The sequence below is a fragment of the Macaca thibetana genome, chromosome 7, assembly GCF_024542745.1.
Source record: "Macaca thibetana thibetana isolate TM-01 chromosome 7, ASM2454274v1, whole genome shotgun sequence".
NCBI lineage: Eukaryota > Metazoa > Chordata > Mammalia > Primates > Cercopithecidae > Macaca > Macaca thibetana.
This window is the reverse complement of record NC_065584.1, coordinates 135,011,526-135,025,951: the sequence shown is the minus strand read 5'-3', so window position 1 is coordinate 135,025,951 and position 14,426 is coordinate 135,011,526. Positions and strand designations below refer to the sequence as shown.

Sequence of the window (14,426 nt, the reverse complement as noted above, 5' to 3'; positions counted from 1 at the left end):
AACGGATTCACTGATACTTCAAACTTAAATTTGTGTATTTATTGGGCATCTACTGAGTATCCAACACTATGGTTCATGTTGAAGAAAGCAATATGAACCTAATAGTCGTTCTTTTTATTTGCCAATATATGGATACAGATCATTATTTACTGGAAAATCCATTGTCAGAGACTATAGGTGTCTGTGTCTTTGGTCTCTGAAATGACTTTGATAATAGAAAAAAAATAAAATTAAAGGATATTAACTTAGTAACTAAAGAAAAAGTTGAGCTCATGAAATATTTACTTAAGCATATTTGCCAAAAATACTCTTTTAACTTTTTTTTTTTTTTTTTGAAACAGAGTCTTGCTCTGTCGCCCAGGCTGGAGTGCAGTGGTGTGATATCAGCTCGCTGTAACCTCCGCCTTCTGGGTTCAAGTGATTCTCCTGCCTCAGTCTCCTGAGTAGCTGGGATTACAGGCGTGCACCACCACACCTGGCTAGTTTTTTGTTTGTTTGTTTGTTTTGAGACGTAGTCTTGCTCTGTTGCCCACGCTGGAGTGCAATGGCGCAATCTCGGCTCACTGCAACCTCTGCTTTCCAGGTTCAAGCGATTCTCTTGCCTCAGCCTTCCGAGTAGCTGGGACTACAGGCGTATGCCACCACACCTGGCTAATTTTTTGTATTTTTAGTAAAGACTAGGTTTCACCGTGTTAGCTAGGATGGTCTCAATCTCCTGACCTCGTGATCCGCCCGCCTCGGTCTCCCAAAGTGCTGGGATTACAGGCGTGAGCCACCACGCCCGGCCCTAGTTTTTGTATTTTTAGTATACAGGGTTTTACTATGTTGGCCAGTCTGATCTTGAACTCCCGACCTGAGGTCATCCACCTCTCTTGGCCTCTCAGAGTTCTGGGATTACAGGTGTGAGCCACCGCACCCAGCAAATTTTTTTTTTTTTTTTTTCTGAGGCCTAAAGATTAAAAAAAACTTAAACAAGGAAATATAAGATGTAGTTATTTCCTAACCTATGGAGCACTTCTCTTCATGGGCACTTAGAAAAAATGAAAATTAATTGACAAAAGTATTTGCAAGATTTTTGAATCTTCTTTCCTTTTCCATCTCCTATCACACTGTGTTCTCTACCCATTTGCCTTCTCTGCAACTTTCATTTCTATTAGATATATAACTCTTAGAAAAACATAGCTTAAATAGACAATTTTTATTAACTGATGTCCCTTTATATTATAGAATATGTCACTGTTCTTGTTTATAGTGGGTACGTAGTAAATATTTGTCGAATAGCATTTCCAAAACCTTTCGTTAAATTATATAAATGTAAATTTACATAATTTAATTTTTAAAATTTCTCTTTAACATTTTAAAAAATTCTAACTTTGAATGAATCTTTCCCAACACACACATTTCCATTGAAAGTATAATGTGCATGATACATTTTAAAAACTTTTGAGAAACAAAGTTCGATCAATAGTTAGAGTTTTAATACATTAAGATTGTCATTATTAATAACATTTGGTGGTTTTATTTTTGGCTTTTTCTCAGTGTATTGTTTTTGTTTTAAAGTATTGCTACATTCAGTCTATATGCAAAATGTTGTACCTGCTTTTCATACTACGGATATTTTATAAGAATGGTAGTAATAGTCCTGGTGCAGTGGCTCACGCCTGTAATCCCAGCACTTTGGGAGGCCGAGGTGGGCGGATCACGAGGTCAGGAGTTTGAGACCAGCCTAGCCAACGTGGTGAAACACCTTCTCTGCTAAAAATACAAAATTAGCCAGACGTGGTTGCAGGCACCTGTCATCCCAGCTACTTGGGAGGCTAAGGCAGGAGAATCACTTGACACTGGAAGGCAGAGGTTGTAGTGAGCTGAGATCCACGTTGCTGCACTCCAGCCTGGGTAACAAGAGTGAAACTCCATCTCAAAAAAAAAAAAAAAAGAATGGTAGTTAATATTCTGTTATTGTGTATGCCACCATTTATATGCCTATTCTCCTATTGGTCAATTTAGTTTTTTTCAATTTTTAGCCACTTTAAATTTAAGTTAGGCCACAATGAAGATCTTTGTGGATAAAACCTTTTTGTATTTAAGATTTTCCCCCCTTAGGTTATGTAATGCCAAAATCTTTTCAAAAGTATTAAAGCAATATAAATGATCACCCAGTAGTGAATGAGATTGTCTGCTTTACTAAGTAATGACTAGAGTAACATTTTCCATCACCGTCAAGAAAACGTGGTAAGTAGAAAAAGGTATACATAGATATATATATATATATATTTTTAAGCTGAGCATGGTGGCTCATGCCTATAATTCCAGCACTTTGGGAGACTGAGGCGAGCAAAGTCTGCCTTCCAGGTTCAGGTGATTCTCCTGCCTCAGCCACCTGAGTAGCTGGGACTATAGGCATGTGCCACCACGACCAGGTAATTTTTTTTATTTTTAGTATAGATGGGGTTTCACCATGTTGGTCAGGCTGGTCTCGAACTGCTGACCTCAGATAATCTGCCTGCCTCAGCCTCCCAAAGTGAGCCACCGCGCCTGGCATACATTTATTTATTTTTAATTGACAGTAATTATAATAGTATATATTTTAAATTTGCATTTATTTACTATTGAGAAAATATTTTAAGTTTTTTAAATATCTCTCAATTTTTAAATAAATTCTGTAAATTTTTTTGATTAGTTCTTTTTGGATCATTAAAACAGATAATCTTAACATCTCTTCCAATCATTAGATTCTATGATTTATTCTGATTTCTTACTACTTATTAAAGATATGTTTTATTACAACATCATACCACATTTCTCAACAAGAGGATAAATGACATTTCCCAAGTCACATGGCTGTTCATAAAGATGGGATTAGTATTTAAGCCTCCGTAATTCAGTGTTCCAGTTCTAAAATAAAATACTGTTTTTCTTCCAGAGAAATTGTTGTTTTGCTTTATTAAAAAAATAGATTTTGTTGGTCAGGTGCGGTGGCTCATGCCTGTAATCCCAGCACTTTGGGAGGCTGAGATGAGTGGATCACCTGAGGTCAGAAGTTTGAGACCAGCCTGGCCAACATGGTGAAACCCTGTCTCTACTGAAAATATAAAAACTAGCTGGGCGTGGTGGTGGGCACCTGTAATCCCAGCTCCTCAGGAGGCTAAGGCAGGAGAGTTGTTTGAACCCAGGAGATGGAGGTTGCAGTGAGCTGACAAGGTGCCACTGCACTCCAGCCTCAGTGACAGAGTGAGACTCTGTCTCAAAAAAAAAAAAAAAAGATTTTATCATTAAGGAGTTTATTTTCTATAGTTTTACTAATTCCACTTTGCAATAGAAGTAATAAAAGCACTCAAGGTATTAAAGAAATCCAAAGCTGTTACTAAGTGTCCCCACCTTTAACCATTCATACGAGACGTAATTTACAAACAGGTAGTTGGTCACTTCTTTCTACACTAGTTGAACTCTTAATTTTATATGACTTAATAATTCACTCTTGGTTCATAATTTAAAAGGTACCAAATGCTATAAGTGAAAGTCTCCTTGCCACTACTGTGCTTTAGCTACAAGTTTACCTTGCTAATAAAAAATCTGATGTTATCCATTCCTTGGAATGTCTTCCAGAAAGTTAGATATAGTCTTTGCATGTCCAAGCAGATGATTATCCTGCTTCCACCTTTAAGATATATAGTGTAGCCCACTGTGTCTGTAACTTATCTTGGCGATCACTAGTTTGTTCTTTTTTTTTTTTTTTTTTTTTGAGATGGAGTCTCGCTCTGTCGATCAGGCTGGAGTGCAGTGATGCAGTCTCACTGCAAGCTCCACCTCCTGGGTTCAGGCCGTTCTCTTGCCTCAGCCTCCTGAGTAGCTGGGATTACAGGCACCTGCCACCATGCCCAGCTAATTTTTTGTATTTTTAGTAGAGATGGGGTTTCACCACGTTAGCCAGGATGGTCTCGATCTCCTGACCTCGTGATCTGCCTGCCTTGACCTCCCGAAGTGCTGGGATTAACAGGCGTGAGCCACCGCGCCCGGCCACTAATTTGTTCTTAATTGTTGCAACCTATTTAATTATGTCTGAATTACAGTTTGTTTTAGTAATCCCTTATTGAACATTTTAGGTATTTTCACTTTTTCTTTTGGCTGTTAGGGAAAAAAAGTGCTGCAGTACAGTTGTACCTTGTACAATTTTCATTTTATATGTATACTGCAGATGTGTTTTAGCCTATGCTTGTAGAACTGGAATTGGTGTGTGAGAGTCAGTGTTTTTTATTTTGACGGATATTGCCAAATGGCCTTCCATAAGGATTATGTAAATATATACTCTCATCCACAGATACCAGACTCTCTCTGTATTGTCACCAAGATAGTGTCTTTTTTTTTTTTTTTTTTTTTTTTTTTGAGACAGTTTCTCGCTCTTTCTCCCAGGCTGGAGTGCAGTGGGGCATGATCATGGCTCACTTTAGCTTCGACCTCCTGTGCTCAAGGAATCCTCCCACCTCAGCCTCCCTAGTAGCTAGGACTATAGGCCTGTACCACTATATTTTTTTGTAGAGACGGAGTTTCGCCTTGTTGCCCAGGCTGGTCTTAAGCTCCTGGACTCGAGCAATTCACCTGCGCCTCCCAGAGTGTTGCAATTACAGGTGTGGCCCACCATATCCGGCCAAGATAGGATCTTAAAATATGCTTTAAAAATCTTTTGTAATCAAATAATCTTTTTATATGTGTGTTTTCACTATGAACTATCTGTTCATTTAGTTTTCCTTTATAATATTGGATCTTAAAAAATTGATTTGCTGGACGCAGTGGCTCACGCCTCTAATCCCAGCACTTTGGGAGACCGAGGCGGGCAGATCACCTGAGGTCAGGAGTTCAAGACCAGCCTGGCCAATATGATGAAACCCTGTCTCCACTAAAAATACAAAAATCAGCCAGGCATGGTGGCACGTGCCTGTAATCCCAGCTGCTCAGGAGGCTGAGGCAGAGGAATCACTTGAACCTGGAAGGTGGAGATTGCAGTGAGCCGAGACTGTTCCACTGCACTCCAGCGGCCTGGGTGACAGAAAGAAACTCTGTCTCAAAAAAAAGAAAAATAAAAATAAAACAAAATTAGCTAGATGTGGTGGTGCACACCTGTAATCCCAGCTACATAGGAGGCTGAGGCAGGAGAATTGCTTGAACCCGGGAGGCAGAGGTTGCAGTGAGCCTAGATCACGCCATTGCACCCCAGCCTGGGCGACAAGAGTGAAACTCTGTCTCAGAAAAGAGAGAAAAATTGATTTGAGGAAGCTCTTTATATATTAGGGAACTAACCCTTTGCCATTTTTTTTTTTCTGTTTGTCTTTAGACTTTATTACTGACAGATTTTTGCCACATATAAGTGTTGTATTTTTATGTAGTTAAATCAGTCGGTCTTTTATAGTTTCTAAATTTTATATCACAACTAATTATATTAAAAATATTGAAACTGTCAGTTAAAAAAGTTACTTGAATTGTAAATCAAGGTATACGTGATCTATGGTATCTACTGAAAAATTAAGCTAGGTATATAATTTTTCTTTGTTTTGTACTTTATGTATTTTATATACTTTAGTTTAAAATCAGAAAGTTTTTCCCCTGAAATAATTTATTTACCTTTTTATGTTCAATAGATGCCTTCCAGGATGTCAAATTTGTCAGCAACTCGTCAGGTAAGTTTAACATAACTATACTGCACAAATTTCAAAAATAAATAAAACTAATCTGTTAGAAATATGAGTTAGAACACAGTGGCATGAAACTCACATGCTATTATATTTGATGGGTACTTTACCTAGACTTGGAAGGTGAAGGGTCAGTCAAAGCTGTTTGAAACTCAGGTGAAGCTGCCTAAGAAGAGTTGGAAAGTTGTGTCCATTGGGCAGAAGTTGAAGGACAGGAATTTTAGGCAGCGAGAGCAGTGTGTGGGAAGGCCTGATAGTGAAAGACATCATGGTTCTGTCAGGAAACTGCAGAATGTAAGATGGAGATTTGAGAGATTTGGGCCTAGAAAAATGAGAGTTTCAGTTACTCTACAAGGCTTTTCATTGCACATACTTTTTCATGTTCAAAGGATATTGTACAGGCAATTACTAACATGCTAGATGATGATGATTATTATTATTTTGAGACAGAGTCTTGCTCTGTTACCCGGGCTGGAGTGCAGTGGAACAATCTCGGCTCACTGCAACCTCTGCCTCATGGGTTCAAGCAATTCTCCTGCCTCACCCTCCCGAGTAGCTGGGATTACAGGCACGTGCCACCATGCCCCGCTAATTTTTGTATTTTTAGTAGGGATGGGATTTCACCATGTTGGCCAGGCTGGTCTTGAATTCTTGACCTCAGGTGATCCACCCAACTCAGCCTCCCAAAGTGCTAGGATTACAGGTGTGAGCCACCATGCCCTATCGGGGAAAAACCCTAAGCATCTTGGCTGGTTTGAGAAATAAAGGGAAAGTACAAGAGAGAAATTTTAAAGCTGGGTGTCCGGGGGAAACATCATACGCTGACAGGTTCCGTGATGCTCCCTGAGCCGTAGAACCAGCAAGTTTTTATTAGTGATTTTCAAAAGAGGAGGGAGTGTATGAATAGGGTGTGGGTCACAGAGATCACATGCTTTGCTTCACAAGGTAATAGAATATCACAAAGCAAATGGAGGCAGGGTGAGATCACAGGACCACAGGATGGGGCAAAATTAAAATTGCTAATGAAGTTTTGGGCATGCGTTGTCATTGATAACTTCTTATCAGGGAACAAGGTTTGAGAGCAGACAACCTGTCTGACCAAAATTTATTAGACAGGAATTTCCTCGTTGTAATAAGCCTGGGAGCGCTACAGGAGACCGGGGCTTATTTCATCCCTTCGGCTTCGACCGTAAAAGCGGCCGCCTTAAGGGGGCCATCTATAGACCTACCCTCAGGGCGCATTCTCTTTCTCAGGGATGTTCCTTGCTGAGAAAAAGAATTCAGCGATATTTCTCCTATTTGCTTTTGAAACAAGAGAAATATGGCTCTGTTCCGCCTGGCTCACTAACAGTCAGAGTCCAAGGCTATCTCTCTTGTTCCCTGAACATTGCTGTTATCGTGTTCCTTTTTTTAAGGTGCCCAGATTTCATATTGTTAACACACGCGCTCTACAAACAATCTGTGCAGTTAATGCAATCATCACAGGGTCCTGAGGTGACATTCATCCTCACTTTATGAAGATGACGGGATTAAGAGATTAAAAGCAGGCATAGGAAATCACAAAGGTATTGATTGGGGAAGTGATAAGTGTCCATGAAATCTTCACAGTTTATGTTCAGAGATTGCAGTAAAGACAGGCAGGCATAAGAAATTATAAAAGTATTAATTTGGGGAACTAATAAATGTCCATGAAATCTTCACAATTTATGTTCTTCTGCTGTGGCTTCAGCCGGTCCCTCCGTTCGGGGTCCCTGACTTCCCACAACATCGCCCGGCCAATTTTATTTTTTGTAAGAGTAGTTTCCTTTTTTAGGTTGGATTGGAAGAAAATAGACCAGTTACTAAAGTTTTGGAGTGATTCTGGCAAAAAGATGAGAACCTGAAGTAAGATGTTTTTGACAATGAAGAGAAGTAGGCGTACTTTAAGGGATTAATGAGATAAATGCAATAGGATTTGGTGAATGTGAAGACAAGGGAAGACTTGAGCATGGTAACTACATTTCCTTCTTAGGCAACTGAGTAAATTGTAATATGCTGTAGGGTCTGATGAGGAAGTATGAGAGGAAGAAGAGAAGGTCTCTGGGTGGTAGGCTAGGAATAAAAGTACATAGAATGAGTTTATTTTAGATATGTTAAAGAGTTTTTCAAAGAAGTTCATAAAAACAAAAACAAAAAACCTGACAGGCTGGATGTGATGGTTCATGCCTGTAATCCCAGCACTTGGGGAGGTTGAGGCAGGAGGATTGTTTTGTTTGAGCCTAGGAGTTTGAGACCAGCCCGGGTAGCAGAGTGAGACCCTGTATCTACAGAAAAAAAAAAAAAAAAAAAAAAAAGAAGAAAACCACACACAAAAATCTTGGCATGGTATCATGTACCTGTAGTCCCAGCTACTTAAGAGGCTGAAGTGGGAAGATCATTTGAGCCCGGAGGATTGTTTGGGCCCGGGAAATTGAGGCTGCAATAAGCCCTGATCACCACTGCACTCCTGCCTGGGCAACAGAGCAAGACCGTGTCTCAAAAAAAAAAAAATCAACAAAAAGACCTGACAGTCTTTCATATTTGCCCCTATACTTAACCATATCCAGTCCTATTCGTTTCTTCTTATAGATGGTGAGGTTCACCTGGTGTCTCTTGTTTGACGAGGCCAAAGAGTTTCCTTTATTTAGCATTTCATATAGTGCAGCTTCACTGAACATGAATTTTCTCAGTTTGGTCTATCTGAAAATATGTTTCTTTTATTTTCATGTTTGAAGAATGTTTGCACTGGACATAGAATTCCGGGTTGTTATTTTATTGCAGCAGGTTTTTTTTTTTTTTGAGATGGAGTCTTGCCCCATCGCCCAGGCTAGATGGAGTACAGTGGCGTGATCTCAGCTCCCAGCAACCTCTGCTTCTCAGGTTCAAGTGATTCTCCTGCCTCAGCCTCCCAAGAAGCTGGGATTACAGGCACCCACCACCACACCTGGCTACTTTTTGTATTTTTAGTAGAGATGGGGTTTTACCATGTTGGCCAGGCTGGTCTCCTGACCTTGTGATCTGCCCGCCTTGGCCTCCCAAAGGGCTGGGATTCCAGGTGTGAGCTGTTGCGCCCGGCCCATTGCAGCACTTTAAAGATGTTGTTGTTTTATCTTGTAGTTTTTGTTTCTAATGAGAAGGCAGCTGTCATACAGTAGTTGTCTCCCTGTGTGGAATGGGTCTTTTTTTTCTCTAGCTACTTTAAAGATTTTTTTTTCTATGCCTTTGGTTTTCAGCAGCATATCTATAATATGCCTAAGAGTGATTCTCTTTGTACTTATTCTGCTTGCGTAAATATTTGCACGTTCAAATTTTTTACCTAATTGAGAAGGTTTTTGTTTTTGTTTTTTTTCCTTTGAGATAGTCTTGCTCTGTTGTCCAGGCCCGAGTGCAGTGGCACAATCTTGGCTTACTGCAACCTCTGCCTCCCAGGTTCAAGCAATTCTCCTGCCTCAGCCACGCAAGTAGCTGGGATTACAGGTGAATGCCGCCACACCGGCTTATTTTGTGTTATTAGTAGAGATGGGATTTTACCCTGATGGTCAGGCTGGTCTAGAACTCCTGACCTTGTGATTCGCCCACCTCGGCCACCCAAAGTGCTGTGATTACAGGCATGAGCCACTGCGTACGGCCAGGAAGATTTTTTTTTTAAATTAACTTTTTTTTTTCTTTATCTGATGTATTGAATAATTTCTATTGATGTATTCAGGTTCACTCACTCTTATTTCTGCAGTCTCCATTATGCTGTTTTGTCCATACAGTGAATTTTTTTTTTTTTTTTTTTTTTTGATACGGAGTCTCACTCTGTCGCCCAGGCTGGAGTGCAGTGGCGCAATCTCAGCTCACTGCATACTCCGCTTCCAGGGTTCATGCCATTCTCCTGCCTCAGCCGCCCGAGTAGCTGGGACTACAGGCGCCCACCACCACACCTGGCTGATTTTGTGTGGGTTTTTTTTTTTTTTTTTTAGTAGAGATGGAGTTTCACCATGTTAGCCAGGATGGTCTTGATCTCCTGACCTCGTGATCCGCCCGCCTCAGCCTCCCGAAGTGCTGGGATAACAGGCATGAGCCACCACGCCCGGTCCATCCAGTGAATTTTTTTTTCCTTTTATTTTTATTTTTATTTTTATTTTTGGAGACGGAGTCTCGCTCTCTCGCCCAGGCTAGAGTACAGTGGTGCAATCTTGCAAGCTCTACCTCCTGGGTTCACGCCATTCTCCTGCCACAGCCTCCTGAGTACCTGGGACTACAGGTGCCCGCCACCATGCCCAGCTAATTTTTCACTGTATTAGCCAGGATGGTCTCGATCTCCTGACCTCGTGACACACCTGCCTCAGCCTCCCAAAGTGCTGGGATTACAGGCGTGAGCCACCACGCCTGGCCCATCCGGTGAATTTTCTTTTTTCTTTTTTTTTTTTGAGATGGAGTCTCGCACTGTCGCCCAGGCTAGAGTACAGTGGCGCGATCTTGGCTCACTGCAAGCTCTGCCTCTTGGGTTCACGCCATTCTCTTGCCACAGCCTCTTGAGTAACTGGGACTACAGGCGCTCACCGCCATGCCCGGCTAATTTTTCACTGTGTTAGCCAGCATGGTCTCGATCTCCTGACCTCGTGATCCGCCCACCTCAGCCTCCCAAAGTGCTGGGATTACAGGCGTGAGCCACCGCGCCCGGCCCCATCCAGTGAATTTTCGTTTCACGCCTTACATTTTTCAGTGCTGTGATTGCTATTTGATTCTTTGTTATAGTTTCCATTTCACTGCTGAGATGTACCCTGTGCGCTCTCATTGTGACTGTCTATTCCTGTATGTCCTTCAGCGTATTTATAATACCTGCATTAGAGTCTTTGTCTACTGATTCCAACATTTGCATCATTTAGGGTCTGTTTCTGATGACTGCTTTTTTTTCTTCATCTTTTAAATGTATCTTTTTTGTTGTTGTTTTTCGAGATGGTGTCTTGCTCTCTTGCCCAGGCTGGAGTGCAGTGCTGTGATCTTGGCTCACTGCACCCTCCGCCTCGCGTATTCAAGCGATTCTCCTGCCTCAGCCTCCTGAGTAGCTGGGATTACAGGCATGTGCTACCACGCCCGGCTAATTTTTTATATTTTTAGTAGAGATGGGGTTTCACTATGTTGGCCAGACTGGTCTGGAACTCCTGACCTCAGGTGATCCACCTGCCTTGGCCTCCCAGAGTTCTGGGATGGTGTGAGCCACTGTACCCGGCCAGTAATTTTTTATTATATATTGTTGTTCTGGAGTAAATAATTTTCCTGTAAGGAGTGTTCAGTTTCTTTCTGACAGGTGATTAAATTAATTATTGGTAGATTCTTTTGTCCATTCAGGTTTGATTTTTTTCTTTGTTAGGACAGTTCTACTTCTATTTTGAACATAGTCCTAGGATGTGGACCTTCCTCTTAAGTTATAGGTTTTTTTGTGGTCTGAACTGAGTGTTCAAGGGGTTCAGTTACGTCTTTTCACGCTGAACTAAAACTGCTGTGTCTTCCAGATCTTTAGGACCCAGTTATCAGACCCACACACAGCAAGTGATTGCCGCTAGGCATCACAGAATCTCTCATAGATCCACCTTAGACCATGGCCAAAGACCCATGGTGAATCCCCATGTGAGATTTTTTTCCTTCTTGTCTTTATGGATCCATTTTCTCTGGTAGTCTGCTACAAATTCCAGCTGTTTCAACAGCCGAGAATTCTGTTCTCTACTTCCTTGCTTGGCTCGATGACTACCATTTTCTGCCTAGGTGTCATCTCTATGATTGAGAAATTTTCCCCAAGCTTGTGCAATCATGGGGGTTTACCTTATGTATTTCCCTCATTTCAAGAATCACAGCTCCATGTTTCTTCATGTTTAATGCCTGAAACAGTTGTCTCATATATTTTGTTCACGTTTGTGTCAGGAATCTCCGAGACCACATTCCATGATTTAGCTAGAATGAATCACAAGACTTAGCATGTAGTGGTACTCTTTGTAAGATTTAATAAGTGTTATGTTATCTCTGTTGAGGAAGTTTCCTGCTTTCCTAGTTTTCTGACAATGCTTATAATGAATAGACATTCAGTTTTGTCCAGTGCTTGTTTTCCTTTTTGTGAAGAACGAGGTCTCGCCATATTGCCAAGGCAGGTTTTGAACTCCTTGGTTAAAGCTATGCTCCCACTTATGCCTCCTTAAGAACTGAATTGCAGGTGTGAGCCACCACGTCCATTTCTTTTTTCTTTTTGGGGGGAGTGGGGAAACAGGGTCTCATTCTGTGGTCCGGACTGGAGTGCAGTGGCACAGTCACTGCAGACTTCACCTCCTGGGTTCAGGTGATCCTTCCCCTTCATCTTCCCAAGTAGCTGTGACCACAGGTGCATGCCACCATGCCTGGCTAATTTCTGTATTTTTTTGTAGAGGAGGAGTTTTGCCATGTTGTCAGGCTGGTCTTGACTCCTCAGCTCAAGTGATCCTCCCACCTTGGCTTCTCAAAGTGCGAGGATTACAGGCACGAGCCACTGTGCCTGGCCTAGTCTTTTCTTGTAATGCTAATACTTTGCCTTTTTTTCTTTTTTCTTTTCTTGAGATGGAGTTCCTTTTGTTACCCAAGCTGATCTAGAACTCCTGGCCTCAAGCAGTCTTCCTACCTCAGCCTCCTAAGTAGCTGGAATTACAGGCTGTTTTTGTTTTTGTTTTTCTCCAAAGCAGAATGACTCTCACCTCATGAAATGAATTGGAAAATGTACCCACTTATGATTTTTTTGGAAGAATGTGTGTAGAATTGATATTTCCTCCTAAATATTTGATGAAATTCACCAGTGAAGGCATCTGGCCTCAAATTTTCTTTGTGGGAAGGTGTATTAATGATTTTTTTTTTTTTGAGACAGAGTCTTGCTGTATTGTCCAGGCTGGAGTGTTAATTTATTTTCCTGTTCAGTTTTTCTCGTTATTCTGACTTCAGTTTATCAGTTTTATTTATCTTTTCAATGACAAGCTTTTTGTTTTCTTGCTTTCCCCCAGTGTTTTTCTCTTTTCTGTTTCATTGTGGTTTTTTTTTTTTTTTTTTTGAGGTGGAGTCTCACTCCGTCAGCCAGGCTGCAGTGCAGTGGCATGATCTTGGCTCACTGCAATCTCTCTCTGCCTCCTGGGTTCAAGCAATTTTCATGCCTCAGCCTCCTCAGAAGCTGGAATTACAGGCGCCCACCAGCACACCTGGTGAATTTTTGTATTTTTGGTAGAGACGGGGGTTTCACCATGTTGGCCAGGCTGGTCTCGAACTCCTGACCTCACGCAGTCCACCCGCCTCAGCCCTGTGAAGTGCTGGGATTACAGGCATGAGCCACCGCGCCTGGCCCATTCTGTTTTCTTTATCATATCTTTTCTTCTGCTTACTTTGAGGTTAATATGCTCTTATTTTTAGTTTTTTTTTTTTCTTGAGACAGAGTCTCGCTCTGTATCCCAGGCTGGAGTGCAGTGGCGCAATCTTGGCTCACTGCAAGCTCCGCCTCCCGGGTTCACACCGTTCTCCTGCCTCAGCCTCCCGAGTAGCTGGGACTACAGGCGCCACCGCGCCCGGCTAATTTTTTATATTTTCAGTAGAGATGGGGTTTCACTGGGTTAGCTAGGATATTTTTAGTTTTTACGGTAGAAGTGTAGGTTATTTTTTAAATGAAATTTTCAAAAACTTTATTTGGAAAATTATTATTAGTATTATTTATTTATTTATTTATTTTTCGAGAAGGAGTCTTGCTCCGTCGCCAGGCTGGATGTGCAGTGGCACGATCTTGGCTCACTGCAACCTCTGCCTCCCGCGTTCAAGTAATTCTCCTGCCTCAGCCTCCCGAGTAGCTGGGATTACAGGCACGTGCCACCACGTCTGGCTAATGTTTTATATTTTTAGTAGAGATGGGATTTCATTATGTTAGCCTTCATCATGCTCATATTTTTTTTCTACGTAGTCTTTTTTTCTTTAATTTTTTCTCTTAGAAACAGAGTCTTACTATGTTGCCAGACTAATATCAAATTCCTGGGCTTAAGCAATCCTCCCCCCTCAGCCTCCCAAAGTGCTGGGATTATAGGCATGAGCCACCGTGCCCAACAAGCATGGTCTTTTTTAAAATTTTTAAAAAATTTTTAGTAGAGACAGGGTTTCACTGTGTTAGCCAGGATGATCTTAATCTCCTGACCTCGTGATCGACCCGCCTCGGCCTCCCAAAGTGCTGGGATTACAGGCATGAGCCACTGTGCCTGGCCTGTCTAGGTCTAATTTAGTGCGTCTGATTTAATGATGCTGTTTTTGAGGACTCTATCATAAGCCTTCTGTGTTACGAGATCTCTACTCTGGCTGGTGGGAACATAAACTGTTCCCTGCCCTTTATGAGCTTCAGAAATTGTTTTGGCTGTTGCTGTCTAGTAGCTCTTAACTTTGCCTTAAGTAGTTATTTATTTATTTATTTATTTATTTATTTATTTATTTTGGGAGACCGAGTCTCACTCTTTTGCCCAGGCTGGAGTGCAGTGGCCCGATCTCTGCTCACTGCAGTCTCTGCCTCCCAGGTTCAAGTGATTCTCCTGCCTCAGCCTCCCTAGCAGCTGGGATTACAGGTGTGCACCACCATGCCCAGCTAATTTTTTGTATTTTTAGTAGAGACGGGGTTTCACCCTGTTGGTCAGGCTGGTCTCAAACTCCCGACCTCAGGTAATCTGCCCACCTCGGCCTCTCAAAGGGCTGGGATTACAG

The 14,426-nt window shown here is 41.7% G+C and overlaps 1 protein-coding gene across 4 annotated transcripts in view; it reads left to right on the top strand.

Moving 5' to 3' along the window:
- The window catches only part of TRPM7 (transient receptor potential cation channel subfamily M member 7), a 120,837-nt gene that overhangs the window by 18,447 nt on the left and 87,964 nt on the right, over positions 1-14,426 (top strand). For all 4 annotated transcript variants that reach the window (XM_050797103.1, XM_050797105.1, XM_050797104.1 and 1 more), the window contains exon 3: positions 5,634-5,672. In XM_050797103.1, coding sequence (XP_050653060.1) covers positions 5,634-5,672 — 39 coding nt within the window. The remainder of the gene's footprint in view (positions 1-5,633; positions 5,673-14,426) is intronic.